Below are 17,307 nucleotides of genomic sequence, written 5' to 3'. Positions count from 1 at the left end.
CACCCACACCCACTCACCCCACACACACACACACACACACACACACCCCCATACCCCACCCCCCTCGCGGCCCCCTCTCGCACCCTTCACATACCCCCCAAATGCTCACACTCGCACGTGCACACACACACCCCCTCACAAATATACACACGCACACGTGCCTGCACACTCTGTTACACACTGTCTCGCGTTCGCACTCTCTCTCTCTGGCACTCCCTCCCTCCCTCACTCACTCACTCACTATCACTCACACCTGTTAAGAGGAATGAGGGGTAATCTCATTGGAAAATATATCATTGTTAATAGGGTAAATGCTGAGAAAATGGTCAACTGCTTCAGCTTTGAATTATTTACCAGGGAATTTGGCTGGGAAAATGAAAGTTACCATGGGGAAAACCGGAGAGGCTGGAGCCCGTAGTTGCACATTTCCAGTGCAGTGCTGGGGGTGTGTGGCTCTGTCAGTGGCGCCATCTTTCAAAGGAGACATTAAACTGACACCTTCTCTATTCCCTGTCAGGGGAAACTAGAGATCCGAATCACAGGTTCAGAAGAAAGGGTCAGCCCTTTAAGATTGGGATGCAATAAAATTCCTGAGCTCGGAAGGCTGAGGGTTTTCGGCTAGTTTCCTCTGGGACCTGTGGATGCTCAGTCACAGAGTGTTGGAATTGACAGATTTATGAGCACTGAAGGGGTATTGGCGAGGCAGGGTTGAGGTGGAACGTTGGCTGTGATGGTAGAGTCAGCTCAAGGGACTGCTGCTGTTTCTAATGCTGCTGTAATGCGTTCTCCTCTCTAAGGTGTACAAGTGTGTGGTGAAGAATTGCACTCAGACCTTTGTGAAGCTCGATGAGTTTGTCGAACACATCAAGAATCACGACGATGAGATAACATACCGGTGTCACCTCTGCAGTAAGATCTTCCCATCACTGTATGAGCTGGGGGTACACCAGTATTCTCACAACCTTTACCCCCAGCAGACTCCCAAGAAATGCCCCACGTTTTACAGGTGAGCCAGCCTTCCCTTCCGATCGGCACACCTTGTGTGGCGTAAGAATGTAGCCATGGTGAATTTCCCCTGGGGTTGCTGTGACTGTTCAGTTCCTCTCTAGTCCCTCCGAGTGGGACCCAGAATCCCTTCTGCAAAATCTGAAAATATAAGGTTTTAGAATAGATTTGTAGCTTGGGTTGTGGATGTTGTGGTTGGTTGGCTCGCTGAGCTGGTTCATTGTTTTGTAGACGTTTCATTACCCTGCTGGGTAACATCATTAGGGCAGCCTCTGATGAAGCGCCGTTGTCTTTTCCCACCTGTTATTTGAAATCTGGTGTCCGTTGGGCTGGATTACCTCACTTCTGGTTTTCCTTCGCAGTGGAGTGTATATGGGGTCGAGTTCGATGTGTTTGTTGGTGGCTTTCTTCGTGGAGAGCCAGGCTTCTAGGAATTCCCGTGCTCATCTCTGCTTTGCTTGTTTCAGGATCTTGGTGTTGTCCCAATCAAACTGGTGGTTCTCCCTATCCATGTGGATAGAGATGAGTGAGTATTGGTCGTGTCTTTTTGCAGCCAATTGATGTTCGTGTACCCTTGTTGTTAATTTCCTTCCCGTTTGTCTGATGAAGTGTTTGTCACCAGTCTCTGAAGGGAATCTTATATATGACATTGGTCCTGTCCATATGATGAAGGGTAGAGTGATGAGTGTGTCGGAGCGTATAGTCTCTTGTACCTGGATACTACACGCCACGACACACTCATCACGCTACCTTACGTCAGGAACACATCCGAACTGACCACGAGACTCCTACGACCACTGGGCATCAGAATAGCACACAAACCTACATCAACCCTACGACAACCGCTCACCCGAACCAAAGACCCACTACCCACTATGGACAGGACCAATGTCATATATAAGATTCCCTTCAGAGACTGGTGACAAACACTTCATCAGACAAACAGGAAGGAAATTAACAACAAGGGTACACGAACATCAATTGGCTGCAAAAAGACACGACCAATACTCACTCATCTCTATCCACATGGATAAGGAGAACCACCAGTTTGATTGGGACAACACCAAGATCCTGAAACAAGCAAAGCAGAGATGAGCACGGGAATTCCTAGAAGCCTGGCTCTCCACGAAGAAAGCCACCAACAAACACATCGAACTCGACCCCATATACACTCCACTGCGAAGGAAAACCAGAAGTGAGGTAATCCAGCCCAACGGACACCAGATTTCAAATAACAGGCGGGAAAAGACAACGGCGCTTCATCAGAGGCTGCCTTAATGATGTTACCCAGCATGGTAATGAAACGTCTACAAAACAATGAACGAGCTCAGCGAGCCAACCAACCACAACTCTGAAAATATCCCACTGTTTTCCACTCTCCGAGACTCGGAGCTGAAATCTGTTACCACTCTCTGGCTTCACCGCTCCCCCAGCAACCATTCAGCCCCAGTGTGCCCTCTCCTGCACCAAGCCACCCTCTGCAAGCTCTCGAAACTGTCGATGTGTCTGCCAAACTCCACAGTACACGTTCATTAAACCTCTGTGTCTTATATCATCACTCTTAGTCTTAGGTGGGTACCATAAGATATAGGAGCAGAATTAGGCCATTCAGCCCACCAAGTCTGTTGCGCCATTCGATCATGCTTGATATGTTTCTCAACCCCATTCTCCTACCTTCTCGCAGTGCTCTTACTCATTCAAGACCCAAGTAAGGATTGATGCAGGGTGTAGTTGTATGACTGATTGATTGTTATGACCACAAATAAAAAAAATTCTAGGTCTACAGCACAGAAAAAGTCCCTTCAGCCCATCGGGTCAAAAGCAATCCCCTAACTGTTCTAGTCCGATTTCCCAGCACTTGGCCTATAGCCTAACCATTGCAAGTGCACATCTTAATACTTTCTCAATATGATCAGGGTTTCTGCCTCTCCCACCCTTAAAGGCAGTGGGTTCCAGATTCTCACCACCCTCTGAGTGAAAATGTTTCCTCACATCCCCTCTAACCCTCCTGCCCCTTGCCTTAAATCTATACACACCCCTATGACTGCTGTTGGAGGGTCAACTTGGATGATGAACTTGAGCATCTTTGCATTTTTCCAAAGCAGCCCTCATTCTCAATTGGGAAAGGCCTAATTCCTCTTTCTTCTTTTGTTTCCAGGTGTTCGAGGTGTTTGAGTAAATATTCCACTCCTGAAGCCCTTGAACATCACCTCCAGACAACCTCTCACAATTACCCGTGTCCACATTGTCAGAAGGTGAGCACAGAGACTGTAAGACCATAAGACATAGGAACAGAAGTAGATCATTTGTGGTTGATCTGATCATCCACAGCTCCTACTTTCCTACCTTTTCCTGATACCCCTCGATTCCCTTCCTGATTGAAAATCTGTCCATCTCAGCCTTGAATATACTGAATGGCTCAGCTTTGACAGCCCTTTAAGGTAAAGAACTCCACAGCTTCACTACCTTCTGAGAGAAGAAATGCCTCCACTTTTCTATCTTAAATTTGCAACCCCTTATTCTAAGATTATTTCCTCTGGTCATTGTCTCCCCTTGTGGGAGAGTCTACCTTTCCACGTCTATCCTGTCACATCCCCTAACAATCTTGTATGCTTCAATAAGGTCACCTCTCATTTGTCTAATTCCCTTAAGTACAGACCCATCCTACTCAGCCTCACCTCAGAAGACAGTCCCTTCGTCACTGGGATCATCCTAGTGGACCTTTTCTGGACTGCCTCTAATGCCTGTATATTGAGTAGCTATTGTCTATAAAAGCAACTGGCCCCTTAATGAGATTGTGAAACCTTAGTGAAGGGACTTCAAACCCTTTTTCTTCACAACTGTTGATGGGACATTGTCTGGTATCTTTCCAGCCCTAGACAGAAACAGTTGTGGATACAGGAGAAAGTAGCGTGAGCATTACCAGAGTAGTTGGGCCATTCTGACTGGGCACTTCATCCCTGTCCTACCCCATCGTTTTTTCCCCCAACCCTGTCCTGCAGTGTCCCTGGGAGAGACAAAGTATTTCAGAGCCAATTTGGAATAACCAATTTGGGGAATGTTACAGTTCCTGTCGAAACCGTTCAGCCCCTCAAACCTGTGCATCAGTTAAATCACAACTGACCTGTACCTTAACTCCATTCAACTGCTTCAGTTCTGTAACCCCTTACCAGCTTTACCCAAGAAGAATCAGTTGAGCTCCATTCTGAAAATTTTTCAATTGACCCCCAGCCTCGATTGCTGTTCTGGGGTAGGAGTGGGCGTGTGTTCCAAGTTTCTGCTACCCTTTGAGTGGAAAATTCCTGCCGGTTGTCACCCTTATTCCAAGTTGGCTGTAAAGTTAGGAATTTGTGTTCTTCCACTACCATCAGACTTCCTGAATAACTCTGTCTTTAATGTCGTGTTCAAGTTGAATGAGGATCAGAGACGGGGAAGGGAGAGGTTTAATGGGGGCTGTTAACACTTCAGGGGAGGCGATGGCCAAGTGGGATTATCGCTAGACCATTCATCTGGGGACCTGGGTTTGAATCCCACCATGTCAGGTGATAGAATTTGGGTTCAATTCAAAATCTGGAATTACGAGTCTAAGAATGACCATGAAACCGGCATCTATTGTTAGAAGAAACCATCTGGTTCACTGTTGTCATTAAGGCAAAGATAAGGCCTGGTTTGGCCTACATATAATGCCACTAGGACATTGCCTTCCCTGAATTGTGGATGTGCATGTTAGATGGATTGGCCATGCCAAATTGCCTGTAGTGTGCAGACTAGATGGGTTAACTATAGTAAATATGGGATTAGAGGGATAGGGCTCTTTGGAGAGTCAGTGCAGGATTGATGGGCCAAATAGCTTGTATCTGCACTGTACAGATTCTATGACTATTTGGTGCATGTGACTCCTGACCCGCAGCAATGTGGCTGACTCAACTACCCGCTGGGCAATTCAGGATGGACATTAGATGCTGGCCCAGCCAACGGCACCGACATCCTGTGAGTGAATTTTAAGAGAAAGCTTTTTCAATCTGTTGTGTGTTCTTCAACCTATGGACAGGTCTTTCCAAGTGAGAGGTACCTGCGGAGGCACATCCCAGTGCACGGCGGTGGAGGAGTGTTCAAATGTCAAATATGTAAAAAGTCCTTCAAAACCGAGCACTATCTCAAGCTACACCTCCTCATTCATTCCGGTAGGTCTCAAAGATTCCCCTTGGCATTAGTTTGGAGAAGTGGGGCTCAGTTAGCTCAGTTGGCTGGACAGCTGGTCTGCAAAGGAGCGTGACACCAACAGCGAGGGTTCGGTCACCACAAAGATCTCTCCTTCTCAATTTCTTCCCCTTCTCCGAGGCATGGTGCCCCTTGGGTTAACCCATCACCCAACCCAAGACGTTAACACTGCTTTCTCTGCACAGATGCTGCCGGACCTGCTGAGTTTTCCCAGCAATTTCTGTTTTTTTTTGAGTCTCTCTCGTGTCCTGATTGGTTATGCTGTTTTTGGGAGCTTGCTGTGCCCATTTGGATGTTTTTGTGTCCACATGGGAAATGCTTTGGACGTGTCCTTTGATAGAATGACAAACTAAATTTGTCTTTGTGCAGTGACAAGAAAATTGCAGCTGGAGAATTTTGAGACTGAAAGTGAAAAACAAAGTGACAATGTTGACATTGTTCTGGAGTTCAGTGGCTGAAGTAAATCCTAGCTACATAGAGTGGGGATAACACAATCTATTTTTGTGTTTAAAAAACAATGACAATACCTTTGGGATGGAAATCCACATATTGTAATTGCAAGGCCCTAGAGAGAAGCAATAGAGGGAGCTGTTTACTGTGCATATTATGAAGATGAATATTTATAAACACCCAAAGGTAATGCAATTAATTTTTATTCACATTTCACCACACTGAATTTTATGCTTGCTTGGAGTTGTTAGATTATTTTTATATTACCGTGCATCTTTTATTCAGGAATGCAATCCCTAGGGGGATTATAAGCCCATAAGACATAGGAGAAGAAGTTAGGCCATTCAGCCCATCGAGTCCGCTCTGCCATTCAATCATGGCTGATAAGTTTCTCAACCGCATTCTCCTACTTTTCTCCCCGTAACCCTTGATCCCCTTGATAACCAAGAACCTATCTATCTCCGTCTTAAATGTACTCAATGACCTGGCCTCCACAGCCTTCTGTGGCAGTGAATTCCATAGATTCACCACTCTCTGGCTGAAGAAGTTTCTCCTTATCTCCGTTCTGAAAGATCTTCCCTTTGCTCTAAGGCTGTGCCCTCGGGTCCTAGACTCTCCCACCAATGGTAACATCTCCCCAACATCCACTCTGTCCAGGTCATTCAGTATTCTGTAAGTTTCAGTTAGATCCCCCCTCATCCTTCTAAACTCCATCGAGTATAGACCCAGAGTCCTCAAACATTCCTCGTATGTTATGACAGGACTCAAGTCTGAGCTGAGGCTTTCACAACACAATTTCAAAGGTCACTTCTGGTCTGTGCTTCTCCTGCCTTCCTGCAATAGTTATAGATGTAAACAGCAAGGATTGATTTATTGTCCATCCCATTTATTGTTCCTCGAGAAGGTGCGGCGGGGATGCTTTCTTGAACTGCGGCTGTCTTTAGAGTGCAGGGACCCTGTCAGTGCTGTTAGGGAGGGAGTTCCAGGATTTTGACACTGAAGGAACAGCAATGTATCTCCAAATCAGGATGGTGAGTGGCTTGGCCAAACCCACATCTATGGCCAAGTTTATGGTCACCTATCCCCATTATCATCTTTTGTGTTTCATTTGACCAAGTATCTTGGGATATTCTTCTACTGTAATGGTACTACACAAATGCACATTGTTGTTGATGAACTTGTATTGATGCTAAGTCTAAGATTGATTTGGTGTTTCCCCGGACTATTACAGCAGTTATCAGCCATTTGTGTCTTTATGCCTGGATGAGCTAAATGATAGTCCATCACAAAGGGAGCAGGTGATACAGAAACTTAACATGCTGTCGCCATTGTTGGGGAAATGTGTCCCGAATTAACAAAGCTCTCTTGTGAACCGAGATTAGACTTATTGAAGACTTCGTTGATGTAAAGGTGAAGCCACCATAGTCCTAGAAGCCTCATTAGAGAGAGAGAGATGACTGTAGGTGGTTTAACGTGAGGGTCACCACGCCTCAGGCTGAGGGGAGAGGTTGAGAAGGAGAGTCCTTCATGGTAACCTCAGCCTGTGCAGGATTTGAACCCACGCTGTCAGCATCACTCTGCATCACCATCCAGCCAACTGAGCTAACTGACCTATTGACTGGATGACCAACTACCATCTTAAACAGAGCTATCATGGTTTCCCCTGACAGGGGAGCGGGTGATGAGAGGTAAGAGATGTACAGGCATTGGGAAACAAACCAGGGGCAAGTTATAATGATGTGGTTGGAATATTTTGTCTCAAAAGGCAGTGTAAGCAGATTCAACATTAACCTTCAAAACAAAATTGAATGCACGTTTTTTTTAGTTGTTCGGCCTTGGGGTGTGTTTGTCATTGGTTAAGGCAGTTTTTATTGCAAATCCCTAATCGCCATCGAGAAGGGGGCAGGTTTTTAGGGTTATGGTGGGGGTGGGTTGAGATTAGCCAGCAGAGGTGAATGGTAGCTCCTGTACTGCCAGACTGAATTGCGGAGATGTTATTTCCAGGATCTAACCAGTCCGGATCAAGCAAAGTGGTTGAAGAGTTAAATTGACACCCAGCAGTTTTTGCTCCATTTACTACTGGTTATCTGATGAATGTTAAGAAATTTGAGTGAATGGTCAATGCGAGGACACCAGCAACAAACCAAATAAGTGAGCAACCTTCATCGTTGGGCAGAACCTGAGACAGAGTTAGTCATTAACTGAATAACTTTTCACACTCTGTACAAAATTCATTTGTTTTTTACCTCATTCCCCAGATGTGGGTGTCGCTGGCTAGGCCAGAATTTATTGCCCACGCTTATTGCCCTTGAGAAGGTAGCAAGCAGTGAGCTGCCTTCTTATATCGATTCAGTGCTTGAGGTGTAGGTACACCCTCGATGCTGTTAGGGAAGGAATTCCAATGTTTTAACCCAGCAACACTGAAAGAACGGTGATATCTTTGCAAGTCAGGATGGTGAGTGTCTTGGAAGGGAATTTCAACAGCTGTTATTGCCACAAACTCATGGCCATCGTTTGAAGGAATGGGATGGCTTGGCTTTGGAATGTTTCCCGATGTTGGGCATAAGGCCCATGTTGCTACATAGTTTGTTTTACTCATTTAGGGGATGTGAGTGACACTCCTGAGCCAGTACATTTTTGCCCATCCATAATTGCCCCTGAGAAGGTGGTAGTGAGCTGCCCTCTTGAAACACTACAGTCCATGTGCTGTAGATAGACTCTCAATGCCCTTAGGGAGGGAATTCCAACATTTTGACCCAGCGACAGTGAAGGAATGGCAATGTATGAGTCAGGATGGTGAGTGGCTTGGAGGGGAACTTGCAAGGGCCGGTGTTCCCATGTATCTGCTGCCCTTGTCCTTCTAGATGGTCGTGGTCACAGGTTGGAAAGTGGCAATTTTGGGGAATGGGTTCAGTGCAGCTGGTACACTCTGTTACCACTGTCCATCGGTAGAGAAGGAGCCAGGGTTGAAGGGGTTTGGTGGGTGCTTCATTGTCTGTCACTGGAGCTGCACTAAGCACGACTAGTGGAGAATTGCTCCAGGGATTGTTGCTGTTCCTTTGCAGTCAGTATTGTCGGAGTTAGAAATGCAGGTCCCTTTTAATGTTCGAGTGAAACGGCTCCAGCGTTTGAGAGCTGGTGATACTCACTGAACTTTGTGTTCTGTAAAGTCCTGCCTGATCCCAAAGTGTGGAAGGACATCTCTCAACAGGTCAATTAAAAACTGTCTCTGCTCTGTGTTGGAGAACCATAGAAATGATACAGCACAGAAGAACGCTATATGGCCCATTTTGTCCATGCTGACCTAAAGATATCCAGATGGTCACCCTGCTATAAGAAGGATATTATTAAATTGGAGGGGATTCAGAAAAAAAGGATGTCACAAGGACTGGTGGGTGTAAGTTATAAAAAATAGGCTGGGACTTTCCACACTGGAGCGTAGGAATTTGAGGGATGACCTTATAGTGGTTTATAAAACCACGAGGGGCATAGATAAGGTGCATTCCTAAGGTCTTTTCCCCAGGGGGGAGTTCCAAAACTAGGGGTTTTTAAGGTGAGAGGAGAAAGTTTTAAAAAAGACATGAGGCACAATTTGAGAGGGGGTTGTGTGTAGAATGAACTGCCAGGGATGTGGTGGATGTAGGTACAGTTACAATGTTTAATAGACATTTGGAAAAGTTCATGAATAGGAAAGGTTTGGAGTAATATAGGCCAAACACAGATAAGTGGGACCAATTTCGTTTGGGAACATGGTCGGTATAGTCTAGTTGGACCTAAGGGTCTGATCCCATGCTGTATGACTCTGTGCCCTTTCTAATCCTATCTTTGTGCACCTTACAGCACTTAAGGTGACCCCACCACCAGCACAGTTAGCGAATTCCAGACACGAATTCTTGTGATACAGAGGAAGTATCCACACCTCTGAGCTGAGCAACCTTTGGTTCAACTCCTACCTGCTGTCAGGGTGTGTAATAACATCACTGAATGCATTGATTAAAATGGGGAAGACGTTTGGCCAGGAGGTCTTGTGGTGCATTGGTAGTGACCCTACCTCTGAGCCAGGAGGCCCATGGTCAAGAGCCACCTGCTCCAGAAATGTGTAAAGACATGTCTTAACAGGTCGATTAGAAACTATGTCCGGCCTGTGTTACCTTTCGGATTCTTTTGGTGTGGTGGTAGTGTCCCTACCTCAGGGCAAGTACATCCAGGTTCAAGTCCCTCCTGCTCCAGAGGTGTATCATTACACGTTTTGATTTAAACACAGGAATTGAGTTCATCCTCAGTAACGAGTTGGCTTCAGGACAGGGAAAGGTGGAAACTAATGTTTGTAGTAAACTATAGCTTTACAGTAAAGCCTTTGTAAATCTCTGAATGTCTGCCTAATTCAGTCAATGGATTTGAAATGGGCAGCTCCATTTTATTCCTTTTCTTTTGTTGTCTTTGGGCAGGTGAGAAACCGTTTAAGTGCACATTATGTTCAGCAGCGTTTAATCGCAAGGATAAAGTAAAGAGGCACATGCTAACCCATGACCCTGTCAAGAAATTCAAGTGCCCTTTCAGGTAGGTTTCCTTTCATCTCTGAAGCTCGGAGTAGCTAGGGAGGCCATTTGGGCTGAGGTGTGTGTGCTAGCTCTTTGAAAGGTCACTTCTCTCTCTGGTAGAGCACAGCATGCCTCTCTGTAACTGGGGGAGGTGACCGAACGGGTCATTTCCCCCCTTCTCCAAGCTGTGAACTATCCAGTACCTCTGAGGATGAAAGTGTCAGGACTGTAGTCTTTGGTAAGAAATCTTTGAAGCTCCACTACTTTATTCCAGGACTAACATCCCAAAGAGAATGGGAGTCGAATTTGAGAGCTTGAATTTAGTTGTGTGAAGCAGCAAACAAGTGATGGTGAAAGTGTTTGTGGAGCTGACAGATTGTCATGAAAGCCTGGCTGGTTCATCGATGCCTTTTAGGGTTTTATCCATGTTCACCCTCCATGTGCCTCCTATCTCAAACCAACATAGAGGCCCCTCAATATGGCCCAGCATCTCCGGAATAGTGTGAGGCCATTCAACCCCTCAGGTATGTCCTGCCATTCAACCCCTCAGGTATGTCCTGCCATTCACTGAGAACGTGGCTAATATCCGGTCTAACTCCATGTACCAGCCTTGGCTCGTTATCCCAGCCAGGCTTTCATGACAATCTGTCAGCTCCACAAACACTTCCACCATCACTCGTGTGCTGCTTTAAGGAACTAAACTCAAGCTCTCAAATTCAACCCCCATCCTCTTTGGGATGTTAGTCCTGGAATAAAGTAGTGGAGCTTCAAAGATTTCTTACTGAAGATTACTGTCCTGACACTTTTTGAAGAATGATGATTTATAAATTTCAGATTTAAAAAGAACAATCAGCCCAGGTCAGGTAGAGGGTACAAGTTATAACAAACATGTAAAAGACCCCTTCGTCTCAACCCCTGTGTCTCTCATACCACATTTGTTTGAGAAGTGTTTCACATTCTATGTATGGGTGGGTAATAAATGTTCCCTGTGGCACCCATTTACACAGTCTTTCAGTAAGAGTAATAAACAAAATGTGGTGATTCTGGTCGCTACAATGGCATGGATTGAGGAGAGGTTAACGGGCAGAAAACAGAGAGTAGGAATGGATCATTCTTGGGTTCGCAGACTGTGACTAGTGAGGTACCTCGAGGGCCAGTATTTGGGCCCCAACTGTTCACAATAAATATCAGTGATTTGAATGTGGGGGCCAAATGTAATTTCCAAGTTTGCAAATTACACAAGACTAGATGGGAATGAGGAACAAAAACAGAAGCTGGAAAAGCTCAGCAGGTCTGGCAGCATTTGTGAAGGATAAAACAGAGTTAACGTTTCGGATCTGGTGACCCTTCCTCAGAAGGAGACCCTTTTCCAGCAACTTTGTTTTTGTTCCTGATTTACAGCATCCACAGTTCGTTCGGTTTTTATTTAGGTGGGAATGAGGACTGTGACTCAAGGGGATTTAGACACACTGAGTGAGTGGGCAAGAACAAAGCAATTGGCGTATAACATGAAAACATGCGAAGTTACTAATTTGGTAAAGGAAACAAATGAAGATCATTTCTTAAGTGACGAGAGATTGGGAAACGTTGATTTGCAAAAGCATCTTGCTCATAAGGTCACTGAAAGCTGAGTTGCAGATGCAGCAAGGATTGGGAAGACGGTTGGTCTTTATGGAGGGAGGATGAGGGGAATGGAAGTAAAAATGTCTTGCTGCAGTTGTATAGAGCCTTGGTGAGAGCACTCCTGGAATATTATGCATAGTTTTGGTCTCTTTACCCAAGAGGGAATATACTTCTGCAGAGGGAGTGCAAAAAACATTCACCACACTGTCCAGTGATGGTGGAACTGTCCTCTGAGGAGAAATTGAGATTGGGCCTGTATTCTGTAGAGTTTGGAAGAACGAGAGGCAATCTCATAGAAACTTACAAAATAAGAAGGATAGTTCCCGGACTCTGTTGTCTAGAACTAGAAGACAGTCACAAAACAAGGCAAACTATTTCCTTTCTCCGAAGATGGTGAATCTTTGGAACTCCCTACCCCAGAGGCTGTGGAAGCTCAATCATTGAGCAGGATAGGTTTCCAGAATTAGAAACCTTGGGGATGATGTGGGAAGATGGAATTGAAGTAGAGTATCGCTGATGATCGAGTTGAATTACAAAGTCAGCTTGAGAGGCTGAATGGCTTGCTGCTACTCATATTGCCTATCCTGAGAATCAAGTGTCTTTTGAGCAGTGCACCTACCGACTGTGCACTTTGAACCATCCAAGGGTCCTTTTCTCATGGCGCAAGAGACACATTTGGATCTGGGAGACTGTGTACACCTCAAGGCCTAGTCTTCAGCCTCAAGCAGGTAGTGCTCATGGAGTAATCTCCAATGGCCTTCCCAATTTCATCCTGCTCTTTCTGTTCTTCTTCACCTGGGACTCTGCCTCAAGTTCCGTAAATGTCAGGGAGTCGGGTTTTCCTCCTCCTGAGCTACTGAATTACTAAGGGGCGGCACGGTGGCTCAGTGGTTAGCACTGCTGCCTCACAGCCCCAGGGACCCGGGTTTGATTCCACCCTCGGGCGACTGTCTGTGTGGAGTTTGCACATTCTCCCCGTGTCTGCGTGGGTTTCCTCCGGGTGCTCCGGTTTCCTCCCACAATCCAAAAATGTGCAGGTTAGGGGGATTGGCCATGCTAAATTGCCCGTAGTGTTCAGGGATGTGTAGATTAGGGGGATGGGTCTGGGTGGGATGCTCTGAGGGTCAGTGTGGACTTGTTGGGCCGAAGGGCCTGTTTCCACTCTATAGGGATTCTATTCTATTCTGTTCTATTCTATTCTAGGGCTTTTCAATTAAATAAGATAGGCCCCTTCAGCCTGCTGTGCTATTCAATTGGCTGATCCGACATTCCTTGCCTCCAATTTCCTGCCCCTTTCCCCACAACCCTTGATGCCCCGACTGATCAAAAATCTATCTCAGCGTTAAATATACACAAGGGCTCTGCCCCCATAACTCTCTCAGGCAAGGAGTTTGAAAAACGTCTCAGCTCTCTGAGAGAAGACATTCCTCCTCCTCTCTGACTTAATTTGGTGCCTGTAAGCTCTGGAAAATCTGCAGCTGGGTTTTGTGTTCAGCTGGGTTTTGTGTTCAGCTGGGTTTTGTGTTCAGCTGGGTTTTGTGTTCAGCTGGGTTTTGTGTTCAGCTGGGTGGGTCTTTTCCCGAAGAGTCAATGAACCTGTCAGAACGTGCTCGAGAAACTCAGCAGGTCAGGCAGCATCAGTGGAGAGAGAACGATCTGAAGAAGAGTCAGACTGGACTGCAAACGTTAACTCCGTTTGTCCTCAGATGCTGCCCGACTTCCGGAGTTTCTCCAGCAATTTCTCCTTTTATTTCAGCTTTTCATCATCTGCAGTATTTAGTCTTAATATGGCCTGTGTGTGGCCATTGATTTGCTGAATTCATTCAGCCAGGGGCTTGGGCTTGTTGCTGTCTGATGTGGAGATCACTCTGTCCATCTTAGATACTGGACCACATTGAACATGGCCAGGTTTGCACAAAGGGGCTTTGGGGATTAATGATCCCAGATGTTTATCTGTTTTTTCACCACCTCAAAGAGACCGCCTGGTTTCAGCTGGGGTAAACTGTGTAGATAGTATGATGCTGAAGGGATCGCTGTTATAAGGGACGGGGATGGACAGGTCAAAGTGACCTTTGGGCATTTGAACATGTTCAGCACCTCAAGGAGGTTTCTGTGGATTCGTTGAAGATCATTAGATTTGTCCATTGCTGATGGTGTAATATCTCTGATCCCTGTTTCTGCCCCTTCCCTCCAGCCCATGGCCTGTCTCTGCTTCTCATTAACCTTCTGATTGTTGCTCTGGGATTGGCTGTAAGGTCCAGGGTTGGCCATGTTTCCTACCCACTTGGTTGGGAATGCTGGTTGCTGCTCAGTCAATCAGACTGTCCCTCTGAGTTCCTCTGGTGAGGATCAGGCAGAAGGGAATCACTGTAGGAAAAGAGGAAACTGCCTTCTGAAGAATTAAAGAGTAAATCATTAAATTAACTGCCTGTGAATCATACACAGCATCTTTCCCATATTTGTGCTGTAATTTGACAGATGTGAAACACCTTTGGGGACTTGTCAACATAGACCAATAGCTGTTCAATCGCAATAATTTGTCAGCATCATTTCATCTCATTGGACCAGACAATTGCCTCCTATTCCCTAGGGATTGGTTAGTATTGGCCAATAGCTGCTCTGTTCCTAGGGATTGGTTAGTATTGACCAATAGCTGCTCTGTTCCTAGGGATTGGTTAGTATTGACCAATAGCTGTTTTGACCCTAGGGATTGGTCAGTCTTGGCCAATAGCTTAAAAACCAAAAGAACAGTGGATGCTGTAAATCAGCAACAAAAACAGAAATTACTGGAAAAGCTCAGCATGTCTGTCAGCATCTGGTACTTCTGAGAAAGGGTCACGGGACCCGAAACGTTAACTCTGATTTTTCTTCACAGGTATTGACCAATAGCTGATTTGTCCCTCGGGATTGGTCAGTATTGGCCAATAGCTGATCTGTCCCTTGGGATTGGTCAGTATTGGCCAATAGCTGATTTGTCCCTCGGGATTGGTCAGTATTGGCCAATAGTTGATTCTAGGTGTGGTACTGGAATCTGTGAATGAATGACTGGGTACACTCTCTGTTTTGCATAATTCACAGGGTACACTCTGGTTGTACAAAAGAATTCAACAGACCTGACAAACTGAAGGCTCATATAATCGCCCACTCAGGTAGGTGAGGTGACTATATTCTTCAAGTTTCATCATTTAAACCCTTTCTTTAAAAAAAACTTATTTCTGTCTCTGTGAGTGTGTGACTGTCACATGTTCTTTCTTCATAGATTCCCTACAGTGTGGAAACAGGCCCTTCGGTCCAACAAGTCCACACCGACCCTCATAGCGTCCCACCCAGACCCATCCCCCTATTTAGCCATCTAATCCACTCATCCCTGAACGCTACAGGCAATTCAGCACAGCCAATCCACCTAGCCTGCACGTCTTCGGACTGTGGGAGGAAACCGGAGCACCCGGAGGAAACCCACGCAGACACGGGGAGAATGTGCAAACTCCACACAGACGGTCACCTGAGGGTGGAATTGAACCCAGGACCCTGGTGCTGTGAGGCTGCAGTGCTAATTACTGAGCCACCGTGCCGCCCTCTCTGACTCCTCCCTCCAACAATTGAAGGAATTGAGTGACATGGAGAAAAATGACCATGTGACCCTGATCCTGCCGTTCCGTGACCCTGGTCACAGCTTCTTGGGGATCAACAGGGTCATGTATTCTGATCTAAATAGATCACCAATGATGGATTTCAGTATTTTCATCTCCAGCCCATAACTCCCGCAGTCCTCGTTTCCTTCGTGTTACCGTCCTTTTGCTGCAGGTTCTTGCTGTGGGGTCGCGGTCACAGTGTTTTCTCCCCCATCCCTACCCTGATTGTCTCAGTAAATAAAGCGGGGATTCTAATCCCACTGCAGTTGGAGTGTAGGTGAGGGAAAATTGACTAAGATTCTAGCGGGAGATAACTGTCCTTTAACTCTGGATGTGGTCAGAAATCACGCAACACCAGGTTACAGTCTGACAGGTTTATTTGAAAACACAAGCTTTCATAGCACAGCTCCTTCTACACCTGAAGAAGGACTGAGGCTCCGAAAGCTTGTGATTTCAAATAAACCTGTCAGACTATAACTTGGTGTCGTGTGATTCCTGACCTTGTCCACCCCAGTCCCACACCGGCACCTCCACATCATGACAACTCTGGATATGACTGTGATACTCTCCTTGTCAACAGACTGGGTTTTTTTCAGTTCTTTCATGGGATGTGGGGTGTCACTGGCGAGGCCGTCCCTAATTGTCCTGTGCCTTGCTGGGCCATCTCAGAGTGCGGTTATGAGTCAGTCTGTGGTCTGGAGTCCAGTGTTGGCCAGATCAGGTAAGGAGGGCAGATTTAAGACCATAAGACTCTTGGAATATTGTGTTCAATTCTGTTCTCCCTGTGATAGGAAAGATGTTGTTAAACTTGAAAGGGTTCAGAAAAGATTTACAAGGATGTTGCCAGGGTTGGAGGGTTTGTGCTATGGGGGGGGGAGGTTGAATAGGCTGGGGCTATTTTCCCTGGAGTGTCAGAGGCTGAGGGGTGACCTTATAGAGGTTTATGAAATCATGAGGGGCATGGACAGGGTAAATAGTCAAGGTCTTTTCCCCACAGTAAGGGAGTCCAAAACTAGAGAGCATATGTTTAAGGTGAGAGGGGAAAGATTTAAAAGGGACCTAAGAGGCAACTTTTTCACACAGAGGATGGTGGATGTAAGGAATGAGCTGCCAGAGGAAGTGGAGGAGGCTGGTACAATTACAATATTTAAAAGGTATCTAGATGGGTATATGAATAGGAAGGGTTTAGAGGGATATGGCCCAAATGCTGCCAATGGGACGAGAGTAATTTAGGATATCTGGTTGGCATGGGCAAGTCGGACTGAAGGGTCTGTTTCCATGCTGCACATCTCAATGACTTGATAACAGAAGTAGGCCATTTACCCCATATGGCTGATCTGATCATTCTCAACTCTACTTGCCTGCCATTTCGCCGTAACCTTTGATTCCCCTTACTAATTAAAAATTTGTTTATCTCAGCCCTGAATAAACTTAATGGCCCAGCCTCCACAGTCCTCTGTTGTAAAGAATTCCACAGACTCACTATCCTCTGACAGAAGAAATTCCTCCTCAACTCTGTCTTAAATGGGCAACCCCTTATTCTGAGATGATGCCCTCAGGTCCTACATTCTCCCACAAGGGGAAACAACCCTGTCCACATCTACTCTGTCAAATTCCCTAAGAATCTGTATGTGTCAATAAGGTCTCCTGTGAGTCTTCTAAACTCCAATGAGTACAGGTCCAATCTACTCAACCTCTCCTCAAGACAGTCCCTTCATACCTAGAATCAGCCTTGTATGGAGCGACCATTTTAGGAGATGTTGAGTAGATTGGGCCTGGACTTGTTGGAGTTTCTTTCTGTAAAGAAACCAGATGAATTTTTACATAAGTCAAGG

General features: G+C 45.9%; 1 protein-coding gene across 1 annotated transcript in view; it reads left to right on the top strand.

The window, feature by feature from the left end:
- LOC109921575 (zinc finger protein 341-like) overlaps nucleotides 1-17,307 on the top strand; it is a 29,014-nt gene that overhangs the window by 9,018 nt on the left and 2,689 nt on the right. The window contains exons 6-10 of the mRNA XM_048608521.1: nucleotides 798-1,006; nucleotides 3,164-3,260; nucleotides 5,057-5,189; nucleotides 10,125-10,236; nucleotides 14,919-14,989. Coding sequence (XP_048464478.1) covers nucleotides 798-1,006; nucleotides 3,164-3,260; nucleotides 5,057-5,189; nucleotides 10,125-10,236; nucleotides 14,919-14,989 — 622 coding nt within the window. The remainder of the gene's footprint in view (nucleotides 1-797; nucleotides 1,007-3,163; nucleotides 3,261-5,056; nucleotides 5,190-10,124; nucleotides 10,237-14,918; nucleotides 14,990-17,307) is intronic.

The sequence above is a fragment of the Rhincodon typus genome, chromosome 19 (genome assembly GCF_021869965.1).
Source record: "Rhincodon typus isolate 14 chromosome 19, sRhiTyp1.1, whole genome shotgun sequence".
NCBI classification, from domain to species: Eukaryota; Metazoa; Chordata; class Chondrichthyes; order Orectolobiformes; family Rhincodontidae; genus Rhincodon; species Rhincodon typus.
Note: the sequence above shows the minus strand (reverse complement) of the source record. Positions and strands in the feature narration are given on the sequence as shown.